Here is an 11,123-nt window from a genome sequence, read left to right as displayed (position 1 = left end):
GGAAATGTTATACTTCCTGTATTACGTCACTTCATACCTCTGGGCCGAACGGAACACGTTAGCAATATCCGGTGGCTGAACTAATACTTTAAAATACAACATACAGTTGTTTCACGTGAAGTCTAAAATATAAACAATGTCGCTTTCTACTGCACGGTCATTCTTGTCAGAGGCCGGTTATGGGGAACAAGAATTGGATGCAAATTCAGCTCTCATGGAGTTGGACAAAGGTGTGTAGTTAGCCAGCTGGCAACAAGCTAGGTGGCTAGCCATTTGTTATCCTTATCAATGCGAAACTAGTTTAACAGCTTAACCTTTGAAACAACTGTTCTGTGTCATGTATCCCCGGAAGTTCATGCATTCAAGGGCACACAACGGCACATTTGTTAATTACAATTAAAATGACAAGAAAGCTAGCTTCTTAGTAGCGAACGCTAGGTTTTCGCCGCAGTGACGAGCAAACTTGAACTGCATTCAGACGTTTGTCAGTTAGGCATATGGCTACAGGGGATGGAAATGAAGTTGTCCTTCCAGATCTGTGTACACTGATAAATCTACATGTTTGACTGAATTTCTGTCATTTGTTACAGGTTTGCGGTCTGGGAAGCTTGGGGAACAATGCGAAGCAGTGGTCCTCTTCCCCAAACTCTTCCAGAAGTACCCTTTCCCCATCCTCATCAACTCTGCTTTTCTGAAACTGGCAGATATCTTCAGGCTTGGGTACAGAGAATTGTGACATTTCAACTAGACATTACTCTGCCAAATCATAAATGCACTTTTCACTTGTCGTTACTGATATGTATTAAAATGCATAAACCTCTGCCTCAGAATCGTTCCAAGGCAGCTAACCAGAGTGAGTTTTGACCGTATTGTCCCCCTACTGTAATAAATAAACATACCTCTCCCATTCTTTCAGGAACAACTTTCTGCGCCTCTGTGTGTTGAAGGTGACTCAACAGAGCGAGAAGCACCTGGAGAAGATCCTTAACGTGGACGAGTTTGTCAAGAGGGTCTTCTCTGTCATCCACAGCAATGACCCTGTGGCCAGAGCCATCACTCTCAGGTGCCATAGCGTGCACTTCTCTTTCCATTTAGGGTTTGATATCTTATGATGGTGGTTAAATCCACATTCCACACAGTGGCTGTGTTGCACATTTGCATGGTGGTCATCGTTAGTCTCATATTTCAGAGAACGGATTCAGAAATATTACATACCTACAACAATGTGAATTTAAATGTTTTTTTAAAACGAGGCTAGGTTGTCATTGCCAGGAACAATTATGAGAAACCTCACTGATTCCAAAAGAAAATGTCATACATACACCATAGAAGACCAAGCTTTTATTTTTCTTTGTAAAGACTCAATGATCTTCACTTACATGATTTCTAATTCTGTGTTTTGTCCTGTTTTTTAAATAAATAAAAAACATTTTTTTATGAAGGATGCTTGGCAGTTTGGCCACTATCATCCCGGAAAGGAAGAATGCCCATCACAGCGTTCACCAAAGTCTGGACTCTCATGACAACGTCGAAGTAGAGGCCGCCATTTTTGCATCGGCCTGCTTCTCTGCACAGTCAAAGTAAGTGGGTCTCTGTTTAAGAAGTTTCAATGTGGTCTATGTTGTCTGCCCAAACTGTCATGATTTTATCTTTGCTTAATCCCTTGCAAACTGTTGAGAAAATTGTTTTGTTCTATGCCCCATCCAGGAAAGAGGAATAATGATGTATTCAGTGTCTGACTCATTGAACTTGTTCTGTTCTTTGTCCCTTTCAATCTGTAGAGACTTTGCAGCTGGGATTTGCAACAAAATCAGTGAAATGATTCAAGGTAACATAATGTCTCTAGTATCATGTGAACATCTTGTGCAGAATCATATTACATTCTGTGAAATTTGTGTTTAGTTATTTACAAGCAACTGACCAAGCACATTGGTGGTGTTGTAGAGAAGAAAAGGCCATGCAATTCCTTTTAAGTAAAGCATCCAGGGTCATGTTCATTAGTCTACACTGTAGAAAAACATTTTGCAACAAACCAATGCAAGCATTTTGTTATTGGACAAGTTCAGATGGTACCTTTGGGTTTCTGAACTTTTTCTTCCATTTCGTGCCAACTGAACATTACCCAGTTGATCTCCCACTGGGCCGTGCTATCACTATGCTCTTCTTCCGCTCCAGGTCTGGACACCCCAGTGGACCTGAAACTGAAGCTGATCCCTATGTTGCAGCACATGCACCACAATGCCAGCTTGGCCTCTAGCAGCCGAGAACTGCTGCAGCAGTTGGTCACCTCCTACCCCTCCACCCCCATGGTCATTGTCACCCTGCACACCTTCACCCAGCTGGCCGCCTCCTCGCTCATTGACATCCCCAAACAGGTAGCTATAGTAACAGACACTAGGGGATAACTATGGGGACGTGGCTGGCGTGCACACGGATATTCCTTCTGTAGCTCAGTTGGTAGAGCATGGCGCTTGTAACGCCAGGGTAGTGGGTTCGATCCCCGGGACCACCCATACGTAGAATGTATGCACACATGACTGTAAGTCGCTTTGGATAAAAGCGTCTGCTAAATGGCATATATATATATATATATATATGATATATATATTACATTTTCAAATTGGTTAAAATTAAGGTAAAAGTCAGTTTTAGATTTTGGCTAGTTGTGCTGTCAATGGGATGCTGGTCAGGAAAATCCTCAGTCTCTCCCCAGACACTAATGGACATTAGAATCCCATTTGTACACAAATTTTTGGCTGCTGGACCCTATTTGGTATGACAGTTGACACCACAGAACAGACTGAGTGTATTTCATCCAAAACAATCATACAAACGGATCTCCACGTGTAGAATTTGAGTGACAAGTGACTTTTTAATATCACCTGCAACTCTGAAGCCCAGATGACAGCAAAGCTTAGAAACAGTGAAGATTGCTAATGCAGATGCATACTGTGGCATCCACCCAGGCTATAAAATCTAAATTCCTTTCCTGAGCTCAAGAATCTGAGAGATCTGTAGAAGGCTTTGAATGTTTAATGGCTAGTCTCTTTTCCCCCACTGTCTGCAGTTACAGCTGCTTCTCCAATATCTGAAGGAGGACCCCAGGAAAGCAGTCAAGAGATTGGCTATCCAGGACTTGAAGCTCCTGGCTAAAAAAGCCCCCCATCTCTGGAACAGAGAAAACACTCAGGTGGGGTCTTATGTCCCACACATACAGTACCAGCCAAAAGTTTGTACACACCTACTCATTCAAGGGTTTTTCTACATTGTAGAGTAATAGAGAAGACATAAAAACTATGAAATAACACACATGGAATCATGTAGTACCCAAAAAATCTTTAAACAAATCTAAATATATTTGGGGTTCTTCAAAGTAGGCGCCCTTTGCCTTGATGACAGCTTTGCACACGCTTGGCATTCTCTCAACCTGCTTCCCCTGGGATGCTTTTCAGTCTTGAAGGAGTTCCCACATATGCTGAGCACTTGTTGGCTGCTTTTTCTTCACTCTGCGGCCCAACTCATCCCAAACCATCTCAACTGGTTTGAGGTTGGGTGATTGTGGGGTCCAAGTCATCTGATGCAGCACTCCATCACTCTCCTTCTTGGTCAAATAGCCTTTACACAGCCTGGAGGTGTGTTGGGTCATAATCACACTAAGCGTAAACCAGATGGGATGGCGTATCACTGCAGAATGCTGTGGTAGCCATGCTGGTTGTGTGCCTTTAATTTTAAATGAATCCCCAACCGTGTCACCAGCAAAGCACCATCACATCACCTCCTCCATTCTTCACGGTGGAAACCACACATGCAGAGATCATCTGTTCACCTACTCTGCGTCTCACAAAGACAAGGCGGGTGGAACCAAAAATCTCAAATTTGGATAGATTTCCACCGGTCTAATATCCATTGCTCATGTTTCTTGGCCCAAGCAAGTCTTTTCTTCTTATTGGTGTCCTTTAGTAGTGGTTTCTTTGTAGCAATTCAACGAAGGCCTGATTCATGCAGTCTCCTCTGAACAGTTGCTGTTTCGATGTGTCTGTTACTTAAACTCCAAAGTATTTATTTGGGCTGCAATTTCTGAGGCTGGTAACTAATGAACTTATCCTCTGCAGCAGGGGTAACTCTGCGTCTTCCTTTCCTGTGGCGGTCCTTATGAGAGCCAGTTTCATTCATTTCATTGGTTTTTGTGACTGCACTTCAAGAAACTTTCAAAGTTCTTGACATTTTCTGGATTGACAAACCTTCATGTTTTAAAGCAATGATGGACTGTCGTTCCTTTTTCCTTATTTGAGATATTTCTGCCATCGTTGAATTGCTACAAAGAAACCACTACTAAAGGACACCAATAAGAAGAAAAGACTTGGTAATTTACCAACTAGGGTTATCTTCAGTATACCACCCCAACCATGTCACAACACAACTGATTGGCTCAAACGCATTAAGAAGGAAAGAAATTCCACAAATTAACTTTTAACGAGGCACACCTGTTAATTGAAATGCATTCCAGGTGGCTACCTTATGAAGCTGGTTGAGAGTGAGAGTGCCGAGAGAGTGCAAAGCTGTCATCCAGGTCAAGGGTGGCTACTTTGAAGAATCTAAAATATATTTTGATTTGTTTAACACTTTTTTTGGTTACTACTTGATTCCATATGTGCTATTTCATTACTATTATTCTACAATGTAGAAAATAGTAAAAATAAAGAACCCAAACTTAACTGGTAATATACCTGCAAGTTATTCCTCCATAATCAAACTGCAAGTAGGGAATTCATTCAGTTTGAGGATAATCCATGTTTTCATGATACTGTGTTAATTTATTTTCGTTGCGGTGCATGAAATAAATGGTTATTCCCCTGTGTGTAGACCCTGTGTGAGTGTGCCCTGAGTAGCCCTTACAACAGCCTGAAGCTGGGCATGCTGTCTGTTCTCTCAACCCTCTCTGGAACCATCGCCATCAAACAGTACTTCAACCCTGGAACAGGTACAGTATAATGCAAACAGTACTTCAACCCTGGAACGGGTACAGTATAATGCAATATGCCTGACTTTCAGTACAGGCAATCGTAAGACACATTTACTTTCAATTAAAACAATGTTTTTCTTAAGTTTAACCATGCATCGCCTTAAGCTCTTGGCCCACATTCAAAATATGTCTCGGCGTGTGAGTGCTAATCTAGAATCGGGTGCAATTTGTCCATAGAATCTTATTCATATGATCTAAAGGGCAAAACTGATCCTATATCAGCACTCCCACTCTGAGACTCTTTGTGATTACGGGCCCTGCTGTTTTGGGGCCTTGTGATGTTGGGAACATTCAGTCAAGTACTCAAGTTGAGTTCAGAACTTCCCAAAACATTCCTCCTTTCTACCCCTCAGGTGGTGTTTCCGCCCCTCCCCGGCTCACTGACCTGGTTAAGCTGGTGCAGGAATGCTGTTACCACAGCAACCTGGCTGTTGCTGCCCATGGAGTCACTGTACTCGCTAACATCGCTATTTCATGTCCAGAGAAAGGTGGGTGCTGGGTATAGGGTACCACTTAGTGGTATTTGATGTCCTCTTACTCATCTTTCATTAGCTACCTGACCATCACAGGACTTCACAGGCATTTTAAAATGGGGCTTACCTTAGAAGAACTTCCAGTAGGGGACTAATTTATGGTTTTAAAAAAAGGGTTTGATGCACTCAAAGGTCTTCAAAGGCCTTCACAGATTACCTGTACAGTATTTGGGTTTTTCAGCAATACAATTACAGCTCATCCATTTCATTAACTGCGGCGTTTTGTTCTTTGCAAAAACATTTTTTTTTAATGCTTTCACAACTTATTGTCCTGCTTTTCCTCTCCAGACATGATGCAGCTGGAGCAGGACACAGTGATGGGGTTGGAGTCTCTGCTGGTGCTCTGCAGTCAGGATGACAGCCCCAGAGCTCAGGCCACACTCAAGGTGGGTAGCACCCAGGACCCATATGTCTATACATTACTCGTACAGTGAGGGGAAAAGATACTTGGCTTACTCAGTAGTCGTATAAACGGCCATGTGAACGCTGTAATTTATTAACTGTTAGTTTATAGATAGGTTTACAAATTTGTAATAAACAGTTATAACACATTTGTTGTAATTGTGTACTCATTCTTTTCCTCACTCCGTGTGTTTCCCTCTCACTCCCCAGACGGCTCTCACATCATTGGTCCAGCTGCTGAAGAGTCGCCCCCACCTCAGCCAATCAGCGGTGGAGTTCCTGCTGTGCCAACTGCACTTGGCCCGCGACCCCTCCCGTGTGCTGATGTGCCACGCCTTGGCGGCCATCGCCACTCAGTTGCCTGTGCTAGGAGAGGGCATGCTGGGGGATCTTGTGGACCTCTACCGGGTGGCCAGCCACTCGTCCACTGACAAGCAGCAGGAGCTCCTGGTGAGAGATGCACAAAGCCCTAATACTGTCATTGCCCTAAGGGGACTAATAAAGTTGTTGAAATTAAATGCATTTGTTTGTTTTTTACCACACAATTTGCTCTGTGTGATGTATTTTTTTTTAACGCTGTTCTCCAATCATGAATCCCACCTACTGGATAATGACATCTGGTTTGTGTTATCACCTCCCCTCTGCTCCCCGCAGGTTTCCTTGGCGACGGTGGTGTTTGTGGCTAGCCAGTCGTCCCTGTCGGCAGAGGTGAAGACTGTGATCAAGCAGCAGCTGGAGAACGTGGCCAACGGCTGGACGGTGTACTGTATAGCCCGGCAGGCCTCGCGCATGGTGAGTTTCTAGTCTGCGAGATTTAGAGGTTTATTGAATCTGGCACATTTGCAGAAATGTTGATACCTGCATTGTCCCTGTCAAATTAACCTAATAAAATAAAGCAGGCACTTGTAGTCTACATCTCTCTGAAGTAAGTCCATGTAAAGATTAATGCATAAAGCACATGTATAAGCTTCCTGTTGAAGGATTATCCCCATAGACATATACTGTGATATGTATAGGGAATATCCGTGCTGCGCTCATTTAGGTTGGAATCCTAAATGCCCACACTAAACTTGGCACTCGCCTAAATCATGCATTGATGTCAATGACAGACTTTTGTGAAAACTCTAACACGCGCAGATCTCAGGTTAGGATTCGGCCTTAGTCATTAGTCACTAATACTGATGCCTCGCCTCAACACAGTATTTGGAAACGTTTAGAAAAAGCTTTTCCACCCTACTGTCCTGACCTGTGTGTTTTGTTTGCCTCCATAACATCTTGTCTGGACCTCTGTCCTCGCAGGGTTGCCATGAGTTCTCTAGCGAGCTGTACCAGAGCTTGCGGACACGTGTGGCCTCCGAGCACTTCTACTTCTGGCTCAACAGTCTGAAGGAGTTCTCCCAGGCCGAGCAGTGTCTGAACGGCCTGGAGGACGGAGACTACAGCGCCGCCATGACGGCCATCGCCGAGGCCCTGCGCTCCTACCAGAAGGGCATTGCCTCCCTCACGGTCAGTGACTGGCAACCTGCTTATAGGAAGGCAACGGATTTCACCCTATTGTAGGTTATAGGAAGGCAACGGACTTCACCCTATTGTAGGTTTCAATATGGCAGGTAGCCTAGTGGTTAGAGCGTAGGGCCAGTAACCAAAAGGTTGTCAGCTCGGGGATTCGATTTAGCAAGGTATTAATCTGTCGTTCTGCCCCTGAACAAGGCAGTTAACCCACTGTTCCTAGGCCTAAATTATTGTAAATAAGAATTTGTTCTTAACTGACTTGCCTAGTTAAATTAAAATACAGCAGGGTTGCAGTCGATTAAGTTTTAAATTCAGTCCATTCCGGAAGTGAATAGAAATTCTATTTCATGAGTTAAATGTTTCCATTCGTGGATTGGATTTCAATTAACTTTGTGAATTGACTGAAATGAATTGTGAATTTACCCCAACCCTGCTGTATTGTTTTTATGTGCTGTTAAACCTGTCAGAATCCTTTTAGCCAGGTAGTACTGGAGTTCAATGCTTCTTTCCAGTCTGCTTAACTATCCAGTTAATGAGCTAGGTAGTATTGAAAGTCAACTCTCAACCTCTAGGCTGCCAGCACGCCCCTAAGCCCACTGTCGTACCAGTGTGACTTTGTGAAACTGCGCATTGACACGCTCCAGGGCCTGTCCCAGCTCATCTGTACCTGCAACAGCCTGAAGACCAGCCCGCCCCCTGCCATTGCCACCACCATCGCCCTCACCTCAGGCAACGAGCTGCAGCGTTGCGGACGCATCGCCATGCAGGTACAGGGGAAGGGACACTTGAGTTCAAATTCTATTTCTGAATGTCGTTTCAAAACCATTGAATTCTGAGTAAATGTATGGTAGTACTAACATTACTCCATACAGTAAGACTGGGAGGTCAGTCTGTACAGAAGGGGGTTATGAATGGCTGGCGGGATGAACAAGGATATCTATTCCATCAATGGATATATAGAAACCTCTCGATCTCTATATTTTCTTTCTCCAACTCAGATGAGGGTGTCCATGGATGAGTTCCGGAGTCTTGCTGCCCGCTACGCTGACCTGTACCAATCCTCATTTGACGCTGACTCTGCCACCCTCCGTAACGTGGAACTGTATCCTTAAACATAAGAGAACGGACACGCCTTGCCCATTAAATCACTAGTAGAATCTTAGTTAAAACCACTTCCATTGACAATCCTCTCACATGTCTTTAACTGTTGGCTACAGACAACAACAGAGCTGCTTGCTGGTCTCCCATGTCATCGAGGCTCTGATACTGGACCCACATTCAGCCAGGTAAAGCTTGTTAATATGACTAACAACATTATTCACTCATTGCTGTGTAATGTTTAGGGGATTATTTTCCTTACCACACCAGCAGCCTAACGTAGTATTCCAGAAAGTGTTGTCTTGAAGAGTTTACTTTAGTATGGACATTTCAGTTGATTCAATCTGAGTTCTACCAAAACTCATTTTATTTTGTGTAAATTCTATTGAAGCAAATGGGATATCTCTCTGTTCTGCCCTCCAGTTTCCAGGACTATGGGACCCTGGGCTCAGTGCAGACAGAGAGCGAGTATGAGAGGCGGATGATGTCTGTGTTCAACCACGTCCTGGAGGAAGTGGAGGGCCTAAGCAGGAAGCACCCTCCTGTCTCTTACCTGGTGAGGTCATCAAACTACCCACGGTTATGTTCATTAGGCACCAAATGAAGAAAATTGACAAACTGAGAACCACTACCTGGACAGTTTTCAGTTGCTTGCCCTAATTAACCTGTAATGATGCTTCTTCCAGCTGGTCAGTGAATGGGATGACAAAATGCTAACCTATTTGTTTTTGTTTATGTAGCACACAGGTTGTCTATGTGATGCGGTCATAGCTCTGCTTAAGGTCCCACTGTCCTTCCAGAGGTACTTCTTCCAGAAGCTTCAGTCAACCAGTATTAAGGTAACTAACTAATGCAATAAAAAATACTATTCGGAATACACTACTTTAGCTCAGTTCTTGCTTTTGGAGCCATTTGATGCGTTGGTATTTGGTACACTGTAAAATGTATGTATTAGATTTGCAATAACATGAAGAAGTAGTATTTTGCATTGAAATTGATTGACTTATTTAATGTTTTTTTTGCTTTTCCAGCTTGCTCTTTCCCCATCTCCTCGAACCCCGACTGAGCCAATCCCAGTGCAAAACAACCAACAGCTGACTCTGAAGGTGGAGGGCGTGGTGCAGCATGGCTCCACCCCCGGACTGTTCCGCAAAATTCAGTCTGTCTGCCTCAACGTCAGCTCTACTCTTCAGAGCAAGACTGGTGGGCCCGAATACAAGGTGAGTCTTAACCTGTCCCACCACCTGCCCTAGTCGTGATTATTGTAGTGGTTATTTACCTTACACACTACTGGTCTGTTATAAACTGTTGAGGCTGTTGATGGATATCTCATACGCTTTTCCTATAAAGTTACAATGTCTCTAGCTACTATGGTTTTAGACCCTTTTTTTTAGCTTAATTTAGACAAAATTACAACTCACTGGTTCAGCTTAATTAATTGTATTTGATTAATACAACTCAATACCAAAGTATGTAACCACCAGCATATTTAATTTCCCATCAGATTCCACTGGACAGCAACACCAATGAGATTGAGCAGCGGGTGGAGCCGCACAATGACTACTTCAGCACCCAGTTCCTGCTTAACTTCTCCATCCTGGGCAGCCACATGGTCAACGTGGAGGCCTCAGTTGTGGACGAGAGCGGCATCGAGTGGAAGACCGGGCCCAAGACCACTGTGTCGGTGAAGTCCCTGGAAGACCCTTACGCCCAGCAGCTCCGCCACAACCAGCAACAGCAGCAACAGGCACAGCAGGCTAGGCCCGAGGCGGCCCCGGCCCCCCAGAGGAGTAGTGTATACGCCCGCTTCCAGTGATACCTCTAACCCATTGTGTTGCCCCATAACTTGTTTGTATGTTTCCTTTCCTTCGTCAACGCTCATCTGAAAAGACTGGACTGGAGCAATCGAGGCATGAGCAATGGCTTGGTGAGCTTTCACCTACCCATCATTGCGTTCACCTATCCATTTTTTTATTAGGTTAGTGGTCACAAAGGAAGGAACCTCCCCCCAGGAGGTTTCTTGTCTTGTAGAATTCCCAGTGACTGTTTACTAATATTCTGTCAATTATTAAAGGCCACATTTCATTTAAACTCTGCAATGTGAGTCTTTGTGTGATTGTGGCTCGATTGTTGTCATGCTGTTTAGGGACACTAGGACAAATTCCCATTTATATTATATCTCTGTACCTTTTATTAGCTTTCGATAAAGGCCTTGTATATTGGAAATATAAATGGTCAGTAAAATCTACTTACTGCAGGTTAGTGCACAAGAATGCAACTATGCAACATTTAGTCATTCAATTATCTAGGTAGAGGGCTGCACCTCCATAGGGTTCCCCTGACTGTCAGTGAATCTAGTGGTCCATGTCCACTTGCTATCCCCTTACTCGGTGTGGTTCCAAATAAGACCAGCAGGGGGCGACCAGTGACAATATAGTGAAGTCTACATTAGGTACAGTTAATTTTTATTCCACAATAGTTTCAATGATGGGCCGAATAGGCCTATGCACCGGTGATATTTAATTGACTCCTGTAGGCAGTCATTGTAAATAAGA

General features: G+C 43.9%; 1 protein-coding gene across 1 annotated transcript; it reads left to right on the top strand.

Moving 5' to 3' along the window:
• The first annotated feature begins 25 nt into the window (after positions 1 to 25).
• Positions 26 to 10,667, top strand: LOC123994852 (integrator complex subunit 7-like). The gene is made up of 20 exons (XM_046297903.1): positions 26 to 230; positions 591 to 720; positions 917 to 1,063; positions 1,443 to 1,580; positions 1,782 to 1,828; positions 2,176 to 2,375; positions 3,068 to 3,190; positions 4,864 to 4,981; positions 5,377 to 5,511; positions 5,845 to 5,942; positions 6,169 to 6,408; positions 6,613 to 6,750; positions 7,258 to 7,464; positions 8,043 to 8,237; positions 8,469 to 8,572; positions 8,688 to 8,756; positions 8,992 to 9,124; positions 9,309 to 9,407; positions 9,600 to 9,788; positions 10,073 to 10,667. The coding sequence occupies exons 1-20, from the start codon at positions 137 to 139 to the stop codon at positions 10,382 to 10,384; spliced, it is 2,916 nt and encodes a 971-aa protein (XP_046153859.1). The 5' UTR covers positions 26 to 136; the 3' UTR covers positions 10,385 to 10,667.
• Positions 10,668 to 11,123: the final 456 nt, after the last annotated feature.

This window comes from Oncorhynchus gorbuscha, linkage group LG14 (genome assembly GCF_021184085.1).
Source record: "Oncorhynchus gorbuscha isolate QuinsamMale2020 ecotype Even-year linkage group LG14, OgorEven_v1.0, whole genome shotgun sequence".
NCBI classification, from domain to species: domain Eukaryota; kingdom Metazoa; phylum Chordata; class Actinopteri; order Salmoniformes; family Salmonidae; genus Oncorhynchus; species Oncorhynchus gorbuscha.
The sequence above is the reverse complement of the archived record's forward strand: the minus strand, read 5'-3'. Positions and strand labels throughout refer to the sequence as shown.

What these genes read in the sequence shown, in the direction of transcription:
- LOC123994852 (XM_046297903.1), top strand. Translation starts at nt 137, where the DNA reads ATGTCGCTTTCTACTGCACGGTCATTCTTGTCAGAGGCCGGTTATGGG. An exon ending in GCCAGAGCCATCACTCTCAG is followed by an intron (nt 1,064 to 1,442) that starts GTGCCATAGCGT and finishes TTTTTTATGAAG; the next exon opens with GATGCTTGGCAGTTTGGCCA. An exon ending in GAGCTCAGGCCACACTCAAG is followed by an intron (nt 5,943 to 6,168) that starts GTGGGTAGCACC and finishes CTCACTCCCCAG; the next exon opens with ACGGCTCTCACATCATTGGT.